Raw genomic sequence first — 24,706 nt, 5'->3', positions numbered from 1 at the left:
TCTCGCAACTCTGGTCCAGCTCCCCAGTCCAGGTAGACTCTTGCCATGGGAACCGCTCTCTCCATTCCATCTGCCAGGGTGACCTTGGCAGTGCGACCCTGCAATACTACAGCAGGATCTATAAGGTGGGGTCTCACCACAGTGATTGAGGCCCCAGAGTCTCTTAGGCCTTCTCCCTGCAGGGGTCCCACGTGGACCGGCTGCAGGTGCCTCCACATGTTGTGTAGGGGCTGTTTGTCCATGCAGGTGACTCTCTCCGCAGAGTGCACCTGTCTCTCGCCACACTCCATCGGACTGACTGGAGGGGGAACAGTCTCTGTAGGCTCATCTCCTCTCGTCAAACAAGCGATCCGGGCTCCAGCACTCGGATTTGGGGCACGAGTCTGGGGTGCTTGGGATGCAGGACAGTTCATCCTCAGATGTCCGATTTTCCCACAGCCGTAGCACTTCTTCTCCAGTCGTGGCACCGATGATCTCTGATCAGTTGCAGGGACGCTGCGGTGCGGTTGCTGGCCAAGAGCACCCGGGTTGGAAGATGCTTGTCTTTGGGGGTGATGAGCTGAAGAGGGGGGTCCCCTTGGTGGTGCAGTCTTTTGGAGCTGGCTGCTGGCTGGGCGCTTCTGCCCCTGTGGCCGAATTGCCACATACTTGTCGGCTAATTGGGCAGCCATCTTTAAGCTGGGTGGCTCCCGATCTAGCACCCACTCCTTCACTTCTTGGGCGCACCGACGGTAGAACTGCTCCCTGCAGATCAGGTCGATCAGTGCGTCCCATGTAGTGGCTTCCGAATCCTTCACCCACTTCACCACGTACTGCCGCAGCTGGGTGGCGAACTGCTCATGGGTGCTGCTAGGATTCTTGGGCAAGTCTCTGAACTTCTTCCTGTAAGACTCTGGAGTGATGAAGAATCGCTGGAGGAGGGCCTTCACGACTTCGTCGTAGTTCCCACAGTCCTCCGTGGCCACTCCTCGATAGGCCTCCAAGGCCTCTCCATGCAGAGTGGGCACAAGGTGTCTCACCCACTCTGACTTGGGTAAATCGTGTAGTTTACAAGTCCTTTCAAAAACTTGCAAATGTCCATCAATGTCCCCATCACTGTCTGCAAACTGAACTCGTCCTGATCTGTGTACAACAGCTGACAACGGCTCCCGGGGTACCACGGCCTGTGATGCCCGCTCCGCATGCCACATCCGAATGACAAGCATGCGTTCTTGCTCCGTTGCCCTTTCCCCCAATTCCGCTAGCCGATCTGCTAGGGTATTCGGGCCGCCTCCCCTGGGACGTTGGGATCCTGGCCCTGCTAGGGATTGCTGGGAAACATTGCTGCTGTGAGAGAGGGCGGGGCTTGTGGTTCTCACCGGTTCCTTACGAAGGTCCACTGTTGGGCCGTCCTCTGCGATGCTGACGCCGTCAGTGCTTTCCACCTCCGCCCGATGAGACTCCTCCACGCTCCTGAGCGCCGCCTTCATGACGCTTCTGGACGCGTTGGAAGGGATATCCACACCCTTCCCCTGGCATACGATCTCCAGATCCTCCTTGGACATTCCGCTGAATTCCGCATCTTGTGCGTTCTCCTGCGCTGCAGTTACTCCTCTCCTGAGTAACTCGGCTTCTCCAATCGGGTGATGAAAAGCCGCCTGGGAATATCCCACCACTATGCCACCAATTTCTGTGACAGGACGGTACCGTACGAAAGCACTCGCCGCTTTCGCGTCCCGTTGACTGCGCACAGATTGGAAGGTCAAGCCGCACGAGGCCTGACCACATAGGGGATTCCCGCTTACCGTCAGTAACCGCCTGTTACTGACTCCACCCACTGCGCTGTGGGCGGGTTCTCGCTGCCACCACCAAACTCCTAACCTGCCGTGGCGTTTGGAACCACGGTTCTGCTCTGTATGTGCCGACGCACTGCCTTACCACAGCTGTGTGGTGCTGACGAATCCCCACTAGCCACTTGCTAGGCCTCTACCGGTAGCTGGCGGAAGGCGGAGCTTGGAGACGCTAGGTACTTCCCTGGACAGCCGGAGGACGGGGCTAGGTTTGGCCTAACCCTGTTGGTCACAAGATGAAGCAATCTTCTTGAGGCAAAGATGTTTATTGCTCAATAACCTTTAAAAAGGCTCCTCCCTATTGCTAGGGGTAACAGCATACAATCAGATGTTTTCAGCAGAATAAGATGGAATAATACTACCACTCTGGAGGCACGCAGGTCTCCTTTTTATGTCAGTTTTCCACACAGTACCACAGGGGGGTAAGCCCTCCCTGTCTTCTCCAACCAATCAGGTTATTTTACAAAATACCAATAAATTACATTTTACAAGGATATAAGTGCAATAAAACAATATCCTCCTTCCTGTCACCCAGACAACGTTTGGTATCAGATTAACATTCACTATTGATAAATTTATCACATATCTTCAAAATACAGATGTTTCTGGTCATTCACATCTCCAGGCAATCCCAGTGTTTAAGATTACAACAGGAATGGCTACAATACAAACAAACGGTCTTCCTTCCTTTATCTGCCATTCAGGGATCGTATATCAAATCGCCTACATGAAACAGATTCCAAGCCCATAGACCCAGTGATTAGCATCTCTCTCTAAGGAACTTACACATCAAAAGGTATTGTCCTTCACACCTCGCTGCTAGGACAGGGCCCTTAGCATGCCACTTCCTATTTCCAGAGGATAAGAGATGCTTATTCAGACATCTATAGTAACTGCATTTTTCCTTTAAATACATTTCATTTAAACACGTGTTTCCCTTTAAATATACACCAAGCCTGTCTTGAATATAAAATAAATACATTTAAACATGTCTTCCTGCAATGGTGCACAGAGCACTACATATGACATGTTAAAACACATCATTCAACAAACTTTTAAACAGTCCGCAACATGGCGCTGGGCACGAGGGTTAACCCCTTCAGTGCCGCAGACGCCATTACACGTGTGGCTGGCTAGTCTCTCCGGCCACAGATGGCAATATACAGACATCATGGGGTAGATGGCAATATACAGATATCATGGGGTAGATGGCAATATACAGATACCATGTGGTAGATGGGAATATACAGACATCATGGGGTACATAGCAATATACAGATATCATGGGTAGATGACAATATACAGACATCATGGGGTAGGTGGCAATATACAGACATCATGGGGTAGGTGGCAATATACAGATATCATGGGGTAGATGGCAATATACAGATATCATGGGGTAGATGGCAATATACAGATATCATGGGGTAGATGGCAATATACAGATATCATGTGGTAGATGGGAATATATAGATATCATGGGGTAGATGACAATATACAGATATCATGGGTAGATGACAATATACAGACATCATGGGGTAGATGGCAATATACAGATATCATGGGGTAGATGACAATATACAGATATCATGGGTAGATGACAATATACAGACATCATGGGGTAGGTGGCAATATACAGATATCATGGGGTAGATGGCAATATACAGATACCATGTGGTAGATGGGAATATACAGACATCATGGCGTACATAGCAATATACAGATATCATGGGTAGATGACAATATACAGACATCATGGGGTAGGTGGCAATATACAGATATCATGGGGTAGATGGCAATATACAGATATCATGGGGTAGATGGCAATATACAGATATCATGGGGTAGATGACAATATACAGACATCATGGGTAGATGGCAATATACAGATATCATGGGGTAGATGGCAATATACAGACATCATGGGTAGATGACAATATACAGATATCATGGGGTAGATGGCAATATACAGACATCATGGGGTAGATGGCAATATACAGACATCATGGATAGATGGCAATATACAGACATCATGGGGTAGATGGCAATATACAGATATCATGGGGTAGATGGCAATATACAGATACCATGTGGTAGATGGGAATATACAGACATCATGGGGTACATAGCAATATACAGATATCATGGGTAGATGACAATATACAGACATCATGGGGTAGGTGGCAATATACAGATATCATGGGGTAGATGGCAATATACAGATATCATGGGGTAGATGGCAATATACAGATATCATGGGGTAGATGACAATATACAGACATCATGGGTAGATGGCAATATACAGACATCATGGGTAGATGGCAATATACAGATATCATGGGGTAGATGGCAATATACAGATATCTTGGGTAGATGACAATATACAGATATCATGGGGTAGATGGCAATATACAGACATCATGGATAGATGGCAATATACAGACATCATGGGGTAGATGACAATATACAGACATCATGGGGCACAAAGCAATATACAGATATCATGGGGTAGATGTCAATATACAGATATCATGGGGTAGATAGCAATATACAGATATCATGGGGTAGATGTCAATATACAGATATCATGGGGTAGATGGCAATATACAGATATCATGGGGTAGGTGGCAATATACTGACATCATGGGGTACATAGCAATATACAGACATCATGGGGTAGATGGCAATATACAGACATCATGGGGTAGATGGCAATATACAGACATCATGGGGTAGATGGCAATATACAGACATCATTGGGTAGATGGCAATATACAGACATCATGGGGTAGATGACAATATACAGATATCATGGGGTAGATGGCAATATACAGATATCATGGGGTAGATGACAATATACAGATATCATGGGGTAGATGGCAGTATACAGATATCATGGGGTAGATGGCAATATACAGATATCATGGGGTAGATGACAATATTCAGATATCATGGGGTAGATGGCAATATACAGATATCATGGGGTAGATGGCAATATACAGATATCATGGGGTAGATAGCAATATACAGATATCATGGGGTACATAGCAATATACAGACATCATGGGGTAGATGGCAATATACAGACATCATGGGGTAGATGACAATATACAGATATCATGGGGTAGATGGCAATATACAGACATCATGGGTAGATGGCAATATACAGATATCATGGGGTAGATGGCAATATACAGACATCATGGGTAGATGACAATATACAGATATCATGGGGTAGATGGCAATATACAGACATGGGTAGATGACAATATACAGATATCATGGGGTAGATGGCAATATACAGACATCATGGGGTAGATGGCAATATACAGACATCATGGGTAGATGGGAATATACAGATATCATGGGGTAGAGGGCAATATACAGATATCATGGGGTAGATGGCAATATACAGATATCATGGGGTAGATGGCAATATACAGATATCATGGGGTAGATGACAATATACAGATATCATGGGGTAGATGGGAATATACAGATATCATGGGGTAGATGGCAATATACAGATATCATGGGGTAGATGGCAATATACAGATATCATGGGGTAGATGGCAATATACAGATATCATGGGGTAGATGGCAATATACAAATATCATGGGGTAGATGGGAATATACAGACATCATGGGGTAGATGGCAATATACAACAGACATCATGGGGTAGATGACAATATACAGATATCATGGGGTAGATGGCAATATACAGACATCATGGAGTACATGGCAATATACAGACATCATGGGGCACAAAGCAATATACAGATATCATGGGGTAGATGTCAATATACAGATATCATTGGGTAGAAAGCAATATACAGATATCATGGGGTAGATGTCAATATACAGATACCATGGGGTAGATGGCAATATACAGATATCATGGGGTAGGTGGCAATATACTGACATCATGGGGTACATAGCAATATACATACATCATGGGGTAGATGGCAATATACAGACATCATGGGGTAGATGGCAATATACAGACATGATGGGGTAGATGGCAATATACAGATATCATGGGGTTGATGACAATATACAGATATCATGGGGTAGATGGCAATATACAGATATCATGGGGTAGATGACAATATACAGATATCATGGGGTAGATGGCAGTATACAGATAACATGAGGTAGATGGGAATATACAGATATCATGGGGTAGATGACAATATTCAGATATCATGGGGTAGATGGCAATATACAGATATCATGGGGTAGATGACAATATACAGATATCATGGGGTAGATGGCAATATACAGATATCATGGGGTAGATGGCAATATACAGATATCATGGGGTAGATGGCAATATACAGATATCATGGGGTAGATGACAATATACAGATATCATGGGGTAGATGGCAATATACAGATATCATGGGGTAGATGGCAATATACAGATATCATGGGGTAGATGGCAATATACAGATATCATGGGGTAGGTGGCAATATACTGACATCATGGGGTACATAGCAATATACATACATCATGGGGTAGATGGCAATATACAGACATCATGGGGTAGATGGCAATATACAGACATGATGGGGTAGATGGCAATATACAGATATCATGGGGTTGATGACAATATACAGATATCATGTGGTAGATGGGAATATACAGACATCATGGGGTACATGGCAATATACAGATATCATGGGGTAGATGGCAATATACAGATATCATGTGGTAGATGGGAATATACAGACATCATGGGGTACATGGCAATATACAGATATCATGTGGTAGATGGGAATATACAGATATCATGGGGTAGATCGCAATATACAGACATCATGGGTAGATGGCAATATACAGATATCATGGAGTAGATGGCAATATACAGACATCATGGGGTAGATGACAATATACAGACATCATGGGGTAGATGACAATATACAGATATCATGGGGTAGATGGCAATATACAGACATCATGGGTAGATGACAATATACAGATATCATGGGGTAGATGACAATATACAGATATCATGGGGTAGATGGCAATATACAGATATCACGGGGTAGATGGCAATATACAGATATCATGGGGTACATAGCAATATACAGACATCATGGGGTACATAGCAATATACCGATATCATGGGGTAGATGACAATATACAGATATCATGGGGTAGATGGCAATATACAGACATCATGGGTAGATGGCAATATACAGACATCATGGGGTAGATGGCAATATACAGACATCATGGGGTAGATGGCAATATACAGATATCATGGGGTAGATGGCAATATACAGATATCATGTGGTAGATGGGAATATACAGACATCATGGGGTTCATGGCAATATACAGATATCATGGGGTAGATGGCAATATACAGACATCATGGGGTACAAAGCAATATACAGATATCATGGGGTAAATAGCAATATACAGATATCATGGGGTAGATGGCAATATACAGGTATCATGGGGTAGATGGCAATATACAGATATCATGGGGTACATGGCAATATACAGACATCATGGGGTAGATGGCAATATACAGACATCATGGGGTACATGGCAATAAACAGACATCATGGGGTAGATGGCAATATACAGATATCATGGGGTACATGGCAATATACAGATATCATGGGGTAGATGGCAATATACAGACATCATGGGGTACAAAGCAATATACAGATATCATGGGGTAGATAGCAATAACAGACATCATGGGGTAGATGGCAATATACAGACATCATGGGGTAGATGGCAATATACAGACATCATGGGGTAGATGGCAATATACAGATATCACGGGGTAGATGGCAATATACAGACATCATACAGATATCATGGGGTAGATGGCAATATACAGACATCATGGGGTAGATGGCAATATACAGATATCATGGGGTAGATGGCAATATACAGATATCACAGGGTAGATGGCAATATACAGACATCATACAGATATCATGGGGTAGATGGCAATATACAGATATCATGGGGTAGATGGCAATATACAGACATCATGGGGTAGATGGCAATATACAGACATCATGGGGTAGATGGCAATATACAGACATCATGGGGTAGATGGCAATATACAGATATCATGGGGCAGATGGCAATATACAGACATCATGGGGTAGATGGCAGTATACAGCTATCATGGGGTACATGGCAATATACAGCTATCATGGGGTACATGGCAATATACAGACATCATGGGGTACATGGCAATATACAGATATCATGGGGTAGATGGCAGTATACAGATATCATGGGGTAGATGGCAGTATACAGATATCATGGGGTAGATGGCAATATACAGACATCATGGGGTAGATGGCAATATACAGACATCATGGGGTAGATGGCAATATACAGACATCATGGGGCACAAAGCAATATACAGATATCATGGGGTAGATGTCAATATACAGATATCATGGGGTAGATAGCAATATACAGATATCATGGGGTAGATGTCAATATACAGATATCATGGGGTAGATGGCAATATACAGATATCATGGGGTAGGTGGCAATATACTGACATCATGGGGTACATAGCAATATACAGACATCATGGGGTAGATGGCAATATACAGACATCATGGGGTAGATGGCAATATACAGACATCATGGGGTAGATGGCAATATACAGACATCATGGGGTAGATGACAATATACAGACATCATGGGGTAGATGGCAATATACAGATATCATGGGGTAGATGACAATATACAGATATCATGGGGTAGATGGCAGTATACAGATATCATGGGGTAGATGGCAATATACAGATATCATGGGGTAGATGGCAATATACAGACATCATACAGATATCATGGGGTAGATGGCAATATACAGACATCATGGGGTAGATGGCAATATACAGACATCATGGGTAGATGACAATATACAGATATCATGGGGTAGATGGCAATATACAGATATCATGGGGTAGATGGCAATATACAGATATCATGGGGTAGATGGCAATATACAGATATCATGGGGTAGATAGCAATATACAGATATCATGGGGTACATAGCAATATACAGACATCATGGGGTAGATGGCAATATACAGACATCATGGGGTAGATGGCAATATACAGACATCATGGGGTAGATGGCAATATACAGATATCATGGGTAGATGGCAATATACAGACATCATGGGGTAGATGGCAATATACAGACATCATGGGTAGATGGCAATATACAGACATCATGGGGTAGAGGGCAATATACAGACATCATGGGGTAGACGGCAATATACAGACATCATGGAGTAGATGGCAATATACAGATATCATGGGTAGATGGCAATATACAGACATCATGGGGTAGATGGCAATATACAGACATCATGGATAGATGACAATATACAGATATCATGGGGTAGATGGCAATATACAGACATCATGGGTAGATGGCAATATACAGATATCATGGGGTAGATGGCAATATACAGACATCATGGGTAGATGACAATATACAGATATCATGGGGTAGATGGCAATATACAGACATCATGGGGTAGATGGCAATATACAGACATCATGGGTAGATGACAATATACAGACATCATGGGGTAGATGGCAATATACAGACATCATGGGGTAGATGGCAATATACAGACATCATGGGGTAGATGGCAATATACAGACATCATGGGTAGATGACAATATACAGACATCATGGGGTAGATGGCAATATACAGACATCATGGGGTAGATGGCAATATACATACATCATGGGGTAGATGGCAATATACAGACATCATGGGGTAGATGGCAATATACAGACATCATGGGGTAGATGGCAATATACAGATATCACGGGGTAGATGGCAATATACAGACATCATACAGATATCATGGGGTAGATGGCAATATACAGATATCATGGGGTAGATGGCAATATACAGACATCATGGGGTAGATGGCAATATACAGACATCATGGGGTAGATGGCAATATACAGACATCATGGAGTAGATGGCAATATACAGATATCATGGGGCAGATGGCAATATACAGACATCATGGGTAGATGGCAATATACAGACATCATGGGGTAGAGGGCAATATACAGACATCATGGGGTAGACGGCAATATACAGACATCATGGAGTAGATGGCAATATACAGATATCATGGGTAGATGGCGATATACAGACATCATGGGGTAGATGGCAATATACAGACATCATGGATAGATGACAATATACAGATATCATGGGGTAGATGGCAATATACAGACATCATGGGTAGATGGCAATATACAGATATCATGGGGTAGATGGCAATATACAGACATCATGGGTAGATGACAATATACAGATATCATGGGGTAGATGGCAATATACAGACATCATGGGGTAGATGGCAATATACAGACATCATGGGTAGATGACAATATACAGACATCATGGGGTAGATGGCAATATACAGACATCATGGGGTAGATGGCAATATACAGACATCATGGGGTAGATGGCAATATACAGACATCATGGGTAGATGACAATATACAGACATCATGGGGTAGATGGCAATATACAGACATCATGGGGTAGATGGCAATATACAGACATCATGGGGTAGATGGCAATATACAGACATCATGGGGTAGATGGCAATATACAGACATCATGGGGTAGATGGCAATATACAGACATCATGGGGTAGATGGCAATATACAGACATCATGGGTAGATGACAATATACAGATATCATGGGGTAGATGGCAATATACAGACATCATGGGTAGATGACAATATACAGATATCATGGGGTAGATGGCAATATACAGACATCATGGGGTAGATGGCAATATACAGATATCATGGGGTAGATAGCAATATACAGACATCATGGGGTAGATGGCAATATACAGACATCATGGGGTAGATGGCAATATACAGATATCACGGGGTAGATGGCAATATACAGACATCATACAGATATCATGGGGTAGATGGCAATATACAGACATCATGGGGTAGATGGCAATATACAGATATCATGGGGTAGATGGCAATATACAGATATCACGGGGTAGATGGCAATATACAGACATCATACAGATATCATGGGGTAGATGGCAATATACAGATATCATGGGGTAGATGGCAATATACAGACATCATGGGGTAGATGGCAATATACAGACATCATGGGGTAGATGGCAATATACAGACATCATGGGGTAGATGGCAATATACAGATATCATGGGGCAGATGGCAATATACAGACATCATGGGGTAGATGGCAGTATACAGCTATCATGGGGTACATGGCAATATACAGCTATCATGGGGTACATGGCAATATACAGACATCATGGGGTAGATGGCAGTATACAGATATCATGGGGTAGATGGCAGTATACAGATATCATGGGGTAGATGGCAATATACAGACATCATGGGGTAGATGGCAATATACAGATATCATGGGGTAGATGGCAATATACAGACATCATGGGGTAGATGGCAGTATACAGACATCATGAGGTAGATGGCAATATACAGATATCATGGGGTAGATGGCAATATACAGACATCATGGGGTAGATGGCAGTATACAGATATCATGGGGTAGATGGCAATATACAGACATCATGGGGTAGATGGCAATATACATACATCATGGGGTAGATGGCAATATACAGATACCGTGGGGTAGATGGCAATATACAGACATCATGGGGTAGATGGCAATATACAGACATCATGGGGTAGATGGCAATATACAGACATCATGGGGTAGATGGCAATATACAGACATCATGGGGTAGATGGCAATATACAGACATCATGGGGTAGATGGCAATATACAGACATCATGGAGTAGATGGCAATATACAGACATCACGGGGTAGATGGCAATATACAGACATCACGGGGCAGATGGCAATATACAGACATCATGGAGTAGATGGCAATATACAGACATCACGGGGTAGGTGGTACACATAGAAAGATCTCAGTACCAGGAGATACATACCTGTATGCAGTCCCCATCACTGTATGTGCAGCTGACATCCACCATGTATGACCGCAGCTCTGACCTGACACCTTCTCCATACCCCCTCTAGGTGTGGAAGACGGAACTGCTGTAGATATCTTCTCCTTCGGCATGTGTGCTCTTGAGGTAAGACATTTTGATTTTATCCATCCATGATCTCTCAGTCTGCGTAGGAATGACATTTGTAATAAACGCCATAAACTGCACTGTGCATATTTAGTGATATACAATAGATCTGTCGTTGAATCTACAGGGAGGAGAGTGAGGGAGAGGCACCACTTTCCAGTCCTCACCTAGAGTGATGTGCCCAGGTCTAAGATCATATCCTGGGGAGGAGAGTGAGGTAGAGGCACCACTTCCCAGTCCTCACCTAGAGCAATGTGCCCAGGTCTGACATCATATCCCGGGGAGGAGACTGAGGTAAAGGCACCACTTCCCAGTCCTCACCTAGAGAAATGTGCCCAGGTCTGAGATCATTTCCCGGGAAGGAGAGTGAGGTAGAGGTACCACTTCCCAGTCCTCACCTAGAGTGATGTGCCCAGGTCTGCGGTCAGATCCCCAGTCGGGTTAGTGAGGTAGAGATACCACTTTCCAGTCCTCACCTGGAGTGATGTGCCCAGGTCTGAGGTCAGATCCCTGGGGAGGAGAGTGAGGTAGAGGTACCACTTCCCAGTCCTCACCTAGAGTAATGTGCCCAGGTCTGAGGTCAGACCCCTGGAGGAGAGTGTGGTAGAGTTACCACTTCCCAATCCTCACCTGGAGTGATGTGCCCAGGTCTGAGGTCAGATCCCTGGGGAGGAGAGTGAGGTAGAGGTACCACTTCCCAGTCCTCACCTAGAGTAATATGCCCAGGCCTGAGATCAGACCCCTGGAGGAGAGTGAGGTAGAGGTACCACTTCCTAGTCCTCACCTAGAGTAATGCGCAAAGGTCTGTGGTCAGATCCCTGGGGAGGAGAGTGAGGTAGAGGTACCGCTTCCCAGTCCTCACCTAGAGTAATGTGTCCATGTCTGAGGTCAGATTCCTGGGGAGGAGAGTGAGGTAGAGGTACCGCTTCCCAGTCCTCACCTAGAGTAATGTGCCCAGGTCTGAGGTCAGATCCCCAGGGAGGAGAGTAAGGTAGAGGTACTGCTTCCCAGTCCTCACCTAGAGAAATGTGCCCAGGTCTGAGGTCAGATCCCCGGTGAGGAGAGTGAGGTAGAGGCACCACTTCCTAGTCCTCACCTAGAGTAATGTGCCCAGGTCTGAGGTCAGATCCCCAGGGAGGAGAGTGAGGTAGAGGTACTGCTTCCCAGTCCTCACCTAGAGTAATGTGCCCAGGTCTGAGATCAGATCCCCAGGGAGGAGAGTGAGGTAGAGGTACCGCTTCCCAGTCCTCACCTGGAGTGATGTTACCAGGTCTGAGGTCAGATCCCCGGGGAGGAGAGTGAGGTAGAGGTACCGCTTCCCAGTCCTCACCTAAAGTGATGTTACCAGGTCTGAGGTCATATCCCGGGGAGGAGAGTGAGGTAGAGGTACCGCCTCCCAGTCCTCACCTAGAGTAATGTGCCCAGGTCTGAGGTCAGATCTCGGGGAGGAGAGTGAGGTAGAGGTACCGCTTCCCAGTGCTCACCTAGAGTAATGTGCCCAGGTCTGAGGTCAGATCCCGGGGAGGAGAGTGAGGTAGAGGTACCGCTTCCCAGTCCTCACCTGGAGTGATGTTACCAGGTCTGAGGTCAGCTCCCCGGGGAGGAGAGTGAGGTAGAGGTACCGCTTCCCAGTACTCACCTAGAGTAATGTGCCCAGGTCTGAGGTCAGATCCCCGGGGAGGAGAGTGAGGTAGAGGTACCGCTTCCCAGTCCTCACCTAGAGTAATGTGCCCAGGTCTCAGGTCAGATCCCTGGGGAGGAGAGTGAGGTAGAGGTACCGCTTCCCAGTCCTCATCTAGCGTAATGTGTCTATGTCTGAGGTCAGATCCCCGGGGAGGAGACTGAGGTAGAGGTACCGCTTCCCAGTCCTCACCTAGAGTAATGTGCCCAGGTCTGAGATCAGATCCCCAGGGAGGAGAGTGAGGTAGAGGTACCGCTTCCCAGTCCTCACCTGGAGTGATGTTACCAGGTCTGAGGTCAGATCCCCGGGGAGGAGAGTGAGGTAGAGGTACCGCTTCCCAGTCCTCACCTAGCGTAATGTGTCTATGTCTGAGGTCAGATCCCGGGGAGGAGAGTGAGGTAGAGGTACCGCTTCCCAGTCCTCACCTAGCGTAATGTGTCTATGTCTGAGGTAAGATCCTCGGGGAGGAGACTGAGGTAGAGGTACTGCTTCCCAGTCCTCACCTGGAGTGATGTTACCAGGTCTGAGGTCTGATCCCTGGGGAGGAGAGTGAGGTAGAGGTACCGCTTCCCAGTCCTCACCTAGAGTAATGTGCCCAGGTCTGAGATCAGATCCCCAGGGAGGAGAGTGAGGTAGAGGTACCGCTTCCCAGTCCTCACCTAAAGTGATGTTACCAGGTCTGAGGTCATATCCCGGGGAGGAGAGTGAGGTAGAGGTACCGCCTCCCAGTCCTCACCTAGAGTAATGTGCCCAGGTCTGAGGTCAGATCCCGGGGAGGAGAGTGAGGTAGAGGTACCGCTTCCCAGTCCTCACCTAGAGTAATGTGCCCAGGTCTGAGGTCAGATCCCGGGGAGGAGATTGAGGTAGAGGTACCGCTTCCCAGTCCTCACCTGGAGTGATGTTACCAAGTCTGAGGTCAGATCCCCGGGGAGGAGAGTGAGGTAGAGGTACCGCTTCCCAGTCCTCACCTAGAGTAATGTGCCCAGGTCTGAGGTCAGATTCCCGGGGAGGAGAGTGAGGTAGAGGTACCACTTCCCAGTCCTCACCTATAGTGATGTGCCCAGGTCTGAGGTCAGATCCCCAGGGGAGGAGAGTGAGGTAGAGGTACCGCTTCCCAGTCCTCACCTAGCGTAATGTGTCTATGTCTGAGGTCAGATCCCTGGAGAAGAGAGTGAGGTAGAGGTACCGCTTCCCAGTCCTCACCTAGAGTAATGTGCCCAAGTCTGAGGTCAGATCCCGGGGAGGAGAGTGAGGTAGAGTTACCGCTTCCCAATCCTCACCTAGAGTAATGTGTCCAGTTCTGAGATAGGGCCATGTACTAAGCAGTAACACAAGTGGAGAAGTTGACCATGGCAGCCAATCAGCTGCTCTGTATACTTTTATAGTATGCAAATTATAAATGTTACGTCAATGCTGATTGGTTGCCATGGGCAACTTCTCCACTGGCTCACTTCTCCACTTGTATCACTGCTTAGTACATCTCCCCCCATTATTTGTGTAGATATTTCCCCAGATAAGTAACAAATCATATCCCATTGCATAGTCCCAGTTTACCACAGCCATGTAACGGAGTGGACAGCGTGTGAACGTTTCCCTATGTTTCCCATTTGCCCGCTGCTACAGGAGGGGGACCCAAAGATCCCTCTCTAGTGATATTGTAGCCAATAGGTAATGTTTCCAGCTGGTTAGTAAGTAGAGATGCCAGTTCCTGGACCCCACCAGGGGTAATTGACCCAGTCTAGGAGAGGTCTCCATGCAGGAGAGTGATCAGCCCCTAGCAATGTGTTCTAGAAAGATGTCTCTCTTGTCTGATATTCCAGGCCAGAGAATGTACGTGCTGAGCACATGTGACATTGTGTTTTGACTCCAGATGTTGGCAATGTGTAACCTCCCTCCACCTCCCGGCACAGTGCACATGATGCTGCTGGAGGGAGTCTTGGCAGATGTTCACATCCCTCAGTTTGATTTAAGCTACAGTACATAACTGTGGGAACACGAGTTCCCAGGTTCCTGGCAGGTCATCACCTCACCGCAACACACGTTATTCGTTTTATGTGGAACTGAGATGTCACCTAGTGTAAGGTTCACTTCATACAGGCAGACGGGAGGATCACATCGTGTTGTAGAGCTGCACTGCGCCTGATTCACGTGTGTAAGTAAAGCAAAAAAAGCAAGCCACTGGGCAAAAACCATGCTGCACTGCGGGTGGGGCAGATGTAACATGTGCTGAGAGAGTTAGATTTGGGTGGGGGCTGTTCAGACTGAAATCTAAATTGCAGTGTAACTATAAAGCTGTGTAACGTGTGTGGACTACATGCAGAAGCAGCCGGTATTTACCCTGCACAGAAACTATATACAGTATGTACTTGCTCATCGTGCATGGTAACTTGGGGGGTCATTCCGAGTTGTTCGCTCGCAAGCTGCTTTTAGCAGCTTTGCACACGCTAAGCCGCCGCCTACTGGGAGTGAATCTTAGCTTATCAAAATTGCGAACGAAAGATTCGCAATATTGCGAAAAGACTTCTCTGTGCAGTTTCTGAGTAGCTCGAGACTTACTCTTCCAGTGCGATCAGTTCAGTGCTTGGCGTTCCTGGTTTGACGTCACAAACACACCCAGCGTTCGCCCAGACACTCCTCCGTTTCTCCAGCCACTCCCGCGTTTTTCCCAGAAACGGTAGCGTTTTTTCACACACTCCCATAAAACGGCCAGTTTCTGCCCAGAAACACCCACTTCCTGTCAATCACATTACGATCACTAGAACGAAGAAAAAACCTCGTAATGCCGTGAGTAAAATACCTACCTGCATAGCAAATTTACTTGGCGCAGTCGCACTGCGGACATTGCGCATGCGCATTAGCGACTAATCGCTCCGTTGCGAGAAAAAAATAACGAGCGAACAACTCGGAATGACCCCCATGGTTTGTTCCAGACACAAAGTTACTGGATTTTTGCTTTACTTACAAACATGAATCAGAACCTGTCAGTGCCGTAATGCAATGGGCCAAAGCCTGAAGATGTCCCTTCTTTCTGACACGCTGCTGATTCGCTTTATATTGGTCACAATGGAAGTGTAGCGACAAACCACAGCCATAGAGAAAGGGCACCTGGGGGTAAGCCAGAGCCCCCTGTACCATGTAGGATGGTGACAGACCTCAGCGACATGACGCAATGGCCAAGTAGTTGTAACAACTCCCACCTCTGTGAGACAAGGGGCAGATTGTGCCCAGCAATTGTCCGGAAGGTCAAAGTGTTCAGGATTCATAACCTAACAATCATCTGCTTTTAACCATCTCCTCATAACTAAATGAAGAGATTATGGGGGTAATTCCAAGTTGATCGCAGCAGGATTTTTGATAGCAATTGGACAAAACCATGTGCACTGCAGGGGAGGCAGATATAACATGTGCAGAAAGAGTTAGATTTGTGTGGGTTATTTTGTTTCTGTGCACGGTAAATACTGGCTGCTATATTTTTACACTGCAAATTAGATTGCAGATTGAACACACCCCATCCAAATCTAACTCTCTCTGCACATGTTATATCTGCCTCCCCTGCAGTGCACATGCTTTTGCCCAATTGCTATCAAAAATCCTGCTGCGATCAACTTGGAATTACCCCCTATGAACTTGGTGTTGACAAGGGGTGGACAGCGCCCCCTGCAGAATGGAAAATTAGGACATTTCTTACCCCTCAATTGCACAAACTTCTTTGTTCAATAACTTAGAGAAATGATACAGAGACGAGAGATAAAGGAGTTAATCATTAAAACACTCAACCCTGATTGAAAAAAAAATGTAATTGTGAGTTGTGAAGCCTGCACTACAAGTGCCATGATGCCTTGTGCTTCCTGTGCAGATGGCTGTGTTGGAGATTCAGACCAATGGGGATAAAGTCACATCGGACAGTATTACCCGAGCCGTCGGGTCCCTGGAGGACCCCAACATGAAGGTGAGGACGGGAGCTATAGGTGGAAGGGGCGCAGGTCTCCTGTCTCAGGGTGTGGCCAGAAATAAATACTCTCTTCTCTTTCTCCCAGGAGTTTATCCTGCAGTGCCTGTCACCCTCCGCGGGTCATCGGCCATCCGCCCACAACCTTCTCTTCCACAGAGTATTGTTTGAGGTCCATTCCCTGAAGCTTCTAGCAGCCCATTGTTTCATCAATACACCCTGTGAGTATTACTCATCATACATACTCCTCTCCCTCACTATACCCTGTGAGTATTACTCATCCTACATACTCCTCTCCCTCACTATACCCTGTGAGTATTACTCATCATACATACTCCTCTCCCTCACTATACCCTGTGAGTACTACTCATCATACATACTCCCCTCCCTCGCTATACCCTGTGATTATTACTCATCATACATACTCCCCTCCCTCGCTATACCCTGTGAGTATACTCATCATACATACTCCTCTCCCTCACTATACCCTGTGAGTATTACTCATCATCGTACATACTCCCCACCCTCGCTATACCCTGTGAGTATTACTCATCATACATACATCCCTCCCTCGCTATACCCTGTGAGTATTACTCATCATACATAGTCCTCTCCCTCACTATACCCTGTGAGTATTACTCATCATCGTACATACTCCCCACCCTCGCTATACCCTGTGAGTATTACTCATCATACATACATCCCTCCCTCGCTATACCCTGTGAGTATTACTCATCATACATACTCCCCTCCCTCGCTATACCCTGTGAGTATACTCATCATACATACTCCCCTCCCTCGCTATACCCTGTGATTATTACTCATCATATATACTCCCCTCCCTCGCTATATACTTTAAGTATTACTCATCATACATACTCCCCTCCCTCGCTATACCCTGTGAGTATTACTCATCATACATACTCCCCTCCCTCGCTATACCCTGTGATTATTACTCATCATACATACTCCCCTCACTCACTATACCCTGTGAGTACTACTCATCATACATACTCCCCTCCCTCGCTATACCCTGTGAGTCCTACTCATCATACATACTCCCCTCAATCACTACACCCTGTGAGTATTACTCATCATACATACTCCCCTCCCTCGTTATGCACATACTCCCTTTCCTTCCTACACTGTGTGATTAATACTCTGCACATACTCCGCTTCCTACCCTGTGTGAATAATACTTTAAACATATTCCACTTCCTTCCTACCCTGTGTGAGTAATACTCTGCACATAGGGGGTAATTCAGACCTGATCGCTTGGCTGTGTTTTTGCACGGTGGGCGATCAGGTCTAAACTGCGCATGCGTATGCATCGCAATGCGCAGGCGCATCACACGGGTACAAAGCGGATCGCCGCTCAGCGATGGGTGTATGTGAAGAATCCATTCGCACGGGCATTCGCAAGGAGATTGACAGGAAGAGGGCGTTTGTGGGTGGCAACTGACCGTTAGTGGTTAGAAAAACGCAGGCGCGTCCAAGCGTTTGCAGGGCGGGTTCCTGACGTCAATTCCGGTTCCGGACAGGCTGATGTGATCGCAGCGGCTGAGTAAGTCCTGGCTGCGCAGAGACTGCACAAGATCTGTTTGTACATCTCTGCTACACATGCGTTCACACACCTGCACAGCGAAAATACACTCCCCTGTAGGCGGTGATTATCTGATCGTAGCAGTGCAAAAATCGCCTGCTAGCGATCAGGTCTGACTTACCCCCATACTCCGCTTTCTTCCTACACTGTGTGATTAATACTCTGCACATGGGGGGTCATTCCGAGTTGATCACTCGCTAGCAACTTTTTGCAGCGCTGCGATCAGGTTAATTTTCAGCAAATTAGATAAACTACCCACTAAAAATACCACAGCGGCTGGGAGGGGTTTGTCAGACCCCACAATAAGATAAACAATATACAAAAAAGTACCAGCGCTAGGAGTTGTATTACCAATTATTCAATAAGTCAAATACCACTGGATCAGTTATAGTATTTAATAATGAACATGATTATCACACACATTAAAAACGTGAGAATAAAAGATATTAAGAAATATTGACCATACAAATAAAAATAAAGATAAAAATTGGCTCTGAGGTAATAATTTAATTCAAATTGCTGATAAGGACCCAACCATCATTTTAGTGATCCCGGACTTATTAAGGTGCAGATTTCCTCCTCCTTAGATTATTATGCAGTCAGCTGGGGCTCCTGCTTCTAAGCAGACTATTGCTCGCTGGATCTGTAACACGATTCAGCAGGCTCATTCTACAGCTGGATTGCCGTTACCGAAATCAGTGAAAGCCCATTCCACTAGGAAGGTGGGCTCATCTTGGGCGGCTGCCCGAGGGGTCTCGGCTTTACAGCTTTGCCGAGCTGCTACCTGGTCGGGTTCAAACACTTTTGCAAAATTCTACAAGTTTGATACCCTGGCTGAGGAGGACCTTGTGTTTGCTCAATCGGTGCTGCAGAGTCATCCGCACTCTCCCGTCCGGTCTGGAGCTTTGGTATAAACTCCATGGTCCTTTTGGAGTCCCCAGCATCCTCTAGGACGAAGTAGAAAATCGGTGCTGCATCGCTGGGGGGGGGGGGGGGGGCGTTACTGACATGCAGGGCGGGATAGCCGTGTGCTGGGCGTCCCCCCGCATGTCTATGGACATGATCGTAGCCCTGCAAAATTTTGCAGGGCTACGTTCAACTCGGTATGACCCCCTATGTGATTAATGCTCTGCACATACTATCCTTCTGTCATTCAGTGTGTGATTAATGCTCTGCACTGCACCACTTCCTTCCTACACTGTGATTAATACTCTGCACATACTATCCTTCTGTCATTCACTGTGTGATTAATACTCTGTACTGCACCACTTCCTTCCTACACTGTGATTAATACTCTGCACATACTATCCTTCTGTCATTCAGTGTGTGATTAATGCTCTGCACTGCTCCCCTTCCTTCCTACACTGTGATTAATACTCTGCACATACTATCCTTCTGTCATTCACTGTGTGATTAATGCTCTGCACTGCACCACTTCCTTCCTACACTGTGATTAATACTCTGCACATACTATCCTTCTGTCATTCAGTGTGTGATTAATGCTCTGCACTGCACCACTTCCTTCCTACACTGTGATTAATACTCTGCACATATTATCCTTCTGTCATTCAGTGTGTGATTAATGCTCTGCACTGCACCACTTCCTTCCTACACTGTGATTAATACTCTGCACATACTATCCTTCTGTCATTCAGTGTGTGATTAATGCTCTGCACTGCACCACTTCCTTCCTACACTGTGATTAATACTCTGCACATACTATCCTTCTGTCATTCACTGTGTGATTAATGCTCTGCACTGCACCACTTCCTTCCTACACTGTGATTAATACTCTGCACATACTATCCTTCTGTCATTCAGTGTGTGATTAATGCTCTGCACTGCACCACTTCCTTCCTACACTGTGATTAATACTCTGCACATACTATCCTTCTGTCATTCACTGTGTGATTAATGCTCTGCACTGCTCCCCTTCCTTCCTACACTGTGATTAATACTCTTCACATACTATCCTTCTGTCATTCAGTGTGTGATTAATGCTCTGCACTGCACCACTTCCTTCCTACACTGTGATTAATACTCTGCACATACTATCCTTCTGTCATTAACTGTGTGATTAATACTCTGCACATACTATCCTTCTGTCATTCACTGTGTGATTAATGCTCTGCACATACTATCCTTCTGTCATTCACTGTGTGATTAATGCTCTGCACTGCACCACTTCCTTCCTACACTGTGATTAATACTCTGCACATACTATCCTTCTGTCATTCACTGTGTGATTAATACTCTGCACTGCTCCCCTTCCTTCCTACACTGTGATTAATGCTCTGCACATACTATCCTTCTGTCATTCACTGTGTGATTAATACTCTGCACTGCTCCCCTTCCTTCCTACACTGTGATTAATACTCTGCACATACTATCCTTCTGTCATTCACTGTGTGATTAATACTCTGCACTGCTCCCCTTCCTTCCTACACTGTGATTAATACTCTGCACATACTATCCTTCTGTCATTCACTGTGTGATTAATACTCTGCACTGCTCCCCTTCCTTCCTACACTGTGATTAATACTCTGCACATACTATCCTTCTGTCATTCACTGTGTGATTAATACTCTGCACATACTATCCTTCTGTCATTCACTGTGTGATTAATACTCTGCACATACTATCCTTCTGTCATTCACTGTGTGATTAATACTCTGCACATACTATCCTTCTGTCATTCACTGTGTGATTAATACTCTGCACTGCTCCCCTTCCTTCCTACACTGTGATTAATACTCTGCACATACTATCCTTCTGTCATTCACTGTGTGATTAATACTCTGCACTGCTCCCCTTCCTTCCTACACTGTGATTAATACTCTGCACATACTATCCTTCTGTCATTCACTGTGTGATTAATACTCTGCACTGCTCCCCTTCCTTCCTACACTGTGATTAATACTCTGCACATACTATCCTTCTGTCATTCACTGTGTGATTAATACTCTGCACTGCTCCCCTTCCTTCCTACACTGTGATTAATACTCTGCACATACTATCCTTCTGTCATTAACTGTGTGATTAATACTCTGCACATACTATCCTTCTGTCATTCACTGTGTGATTAATGCTCTGCACATACTATCCTTCTGTCATTCACTGTGTGATTAATGCTCTGCACTGCACCACTTCCTTCCTACACTGTGATTAATACTCTGCACATACTATCCTTCTGTCATTCACTGTGTGATTAATACTCTGCACTGCTCCCCTTCCTTCCTACACTGTGATTAATGCTCTGCACATACTATCCTTCTGTCATTCACTGTGTGATTAATACTCTGCACTGCTCCCCTTCCTTCCTACACTGTGATTAATACTCTGCACATACTATCCTTCTGTCATTCACTGTGTGATTAATACTCTGCACTGCTCCCCTTCCTTCCTACACTGTGATTAATACTCTGCACATACTATCCTTCTGTCATTCACTGTGTGATTAATACTCTGCACTGCTCCCCTTCCTTCCTACACTGTGATTAATACTCTGCACATACTATCCTTCTGTCATTCACTGTGTGATTAATACTCTGCACATACTATCCTTCTGTCATTCACTGTGTGATTAATACTCTGCACTGCTCCCCTTCCTTCCTACACTGTGATTAATACTCTGCACATACTATCCTTCTGTCATTCACTGTGTGATTAATACTCTGCACTGCTCCCCTTCCTTCCTACACTGTGATTAATACTCTGCACATACTATCCTTCTGTCATTCACTGTGTGATTAATACTCTGCACATACTATCCTTCTGTCATTCACTGTGTGATTAATACTCTGCACATACTATCCTTCTGTCATTCACTGTGTGATTAATACTCTGCACATACTATCCTTCTGTCATTCACTGTGTGATTAATACTCTGCACATACTATCCTTCTGTCATTCACTGTGTGATTAATACTCTGCACATACTATCCTTCTGTCATTCACTGTGTGATTAATACTCTGCACATTGGGGGTCAGTCCGAGTTGATCGTAGCTGTGCAAAATTTAGCACAGTTCCGATCATGTTCCCAGACATGCGGGGGGGCTCCCAGCACAGGGCTAATCCACCCCCCCCCCCTCCCCCGCACAAGTACAAAAGCATCACACAGCGGCGATGCTTTTGTACTTGTTGAGTAACTCCCGGCTAACGCAGCTCCTGCGTCTGGCCGGGAGTTACCCGTCGCTGCCCCTGGTCACAGCGGCTGCGTGTGACGTCACGCAGCCGCTGCGGCCCGCCCCCTGCATGGTCCGGCCACGCCTGCACTGGCCAGACCGCACCCCCTCCCGCCCAGCAACCGCCTCTGCCTGTCAATCAGGCAGAGGCGATCGCTAGGGAACGACGGCCTTCGGCCGGCGCATGCGCAGTTTCGAACCGATCGCTATGCTGCGAACAACTGCAGCGAGCAATCGCGTCGGAATGACCCTCATACTTCCATTTCTTCCTACACTGTGTGATTAATACTCTACATATACTCTGCTTCCTTCCTATCCTGTGTGATTAATACTCTACATATACTCCCATTTCTTCCTACACTGTGTGATTAATACTCTACATATACTCTGCTTCCTTCCTATCCTGTGTGATTAATACTCTACATATACTCCCCTTCCTTCCTACCCTGTGTGATTAATACTCTACATATACTCCCATTTCTTCCTATCCTGTGTGATTAATACTCTACATATACTCCCATTCCTTCCTGTCCTGTGTGAGTAATACTCTACATATACTCCCCTTCCTTCCTACCCTGTGTGATTAATACTCTACATATACTCCCCTTTCTTCCTACCCTGTGTGATTAATACTCTACATATACTCCCCTTCCTTCCTATCCTGTGTGATTAATACTCTACATATATTCTGCTTCCTTCCTATCCTGTGTGATTAATACTCTACATATACTCCCCTTCCTTCCTACCCACCCTGTGTGATTAATACTCTACATATACTCCCCTTCCTTCCTATCCTGTGTGATTAATACTCTACATATATTCTGCTTCCTTCCTATCCTGTGTGATTAATACTCTACATATACTCCCCTTCCTTCCTACCCTGTGTGATTAATACTCTACATATACTCCCCTTCCTTCCTACCCTGTGTGATTAATACTCTACATATACTCCCCTTCCTTCCTATCCTGTGTGATTAATACTCTACATATATTCTGCTTCCTTCCTATCCTGTGTGATTAATACTCTACATATACTCTGCTTCCTTCCTATCCTGTGTGATTCATACTCTACATATACTCCCCTTCCTTCCTATCATGTGTGATTAATACTCTACATATACTCCCCTTCCTTCCTACCCTGTGTGATTAATACTCTACAGATACTCCCATTTCTCTGACGTCCTAGTGGATGCTGGGAACTCCGTAAGGACCATGGGGAATAGACGGGCTCCGCAGGAGACTGGGCACTCTAAAAGAAAGATTAGGTACTATCTGGTGTGCACTGGCTCCTCCCTCTAT

At 45.6% G+C, this 24,706-nt stretch overlaps 1 protein-coding gene across 1 annotated transcript in view; it reads left to right on the top strand.

Moving 5' to 3' along the window:
- The window catches only part of NRBP2 (nuclear receptor binding protein 2), a 315,133-nt gene that overhangs the window by 248,478 nt on the left and 41,949 nt on the right, over positions 1-24,706 (top strand). The window contains exons 9-11 of the mRNA XM_063921103.1: positions 11,934-11,989; positions 17,527-17,619; positions 17,708-17,840. Coding sequence (XP_063777173.1) covers positions 11,934-11,989; positions 17,527-17,619; positions 17,708-17,840 — 282 coding nt within the window. The remainder of the gene's footprint in view (positions 1-11,933; positions 11,990-17,526; positions 17,620-17,707; positions 17,841-24,706) is intronic.

Source organism: Pseudophryne corroboree, chromosome 5 (assembly GCF_028390025.1).
Source record: "Pseudophryne corroboree isolate aPseCor3 chromosome 5, aPseCor3.hap2, whole genome shotgun sequence".
Taxonomy (NCBI): Eukaryota; Metazoa; Chordata; class Amphibia; order Anura; family Myobatrachidae; genus Pseudophryne; species Pseudophryne corroboree.
This window is presented reverse-complemented; position numbering and strand designations above follow the sequence as displayed.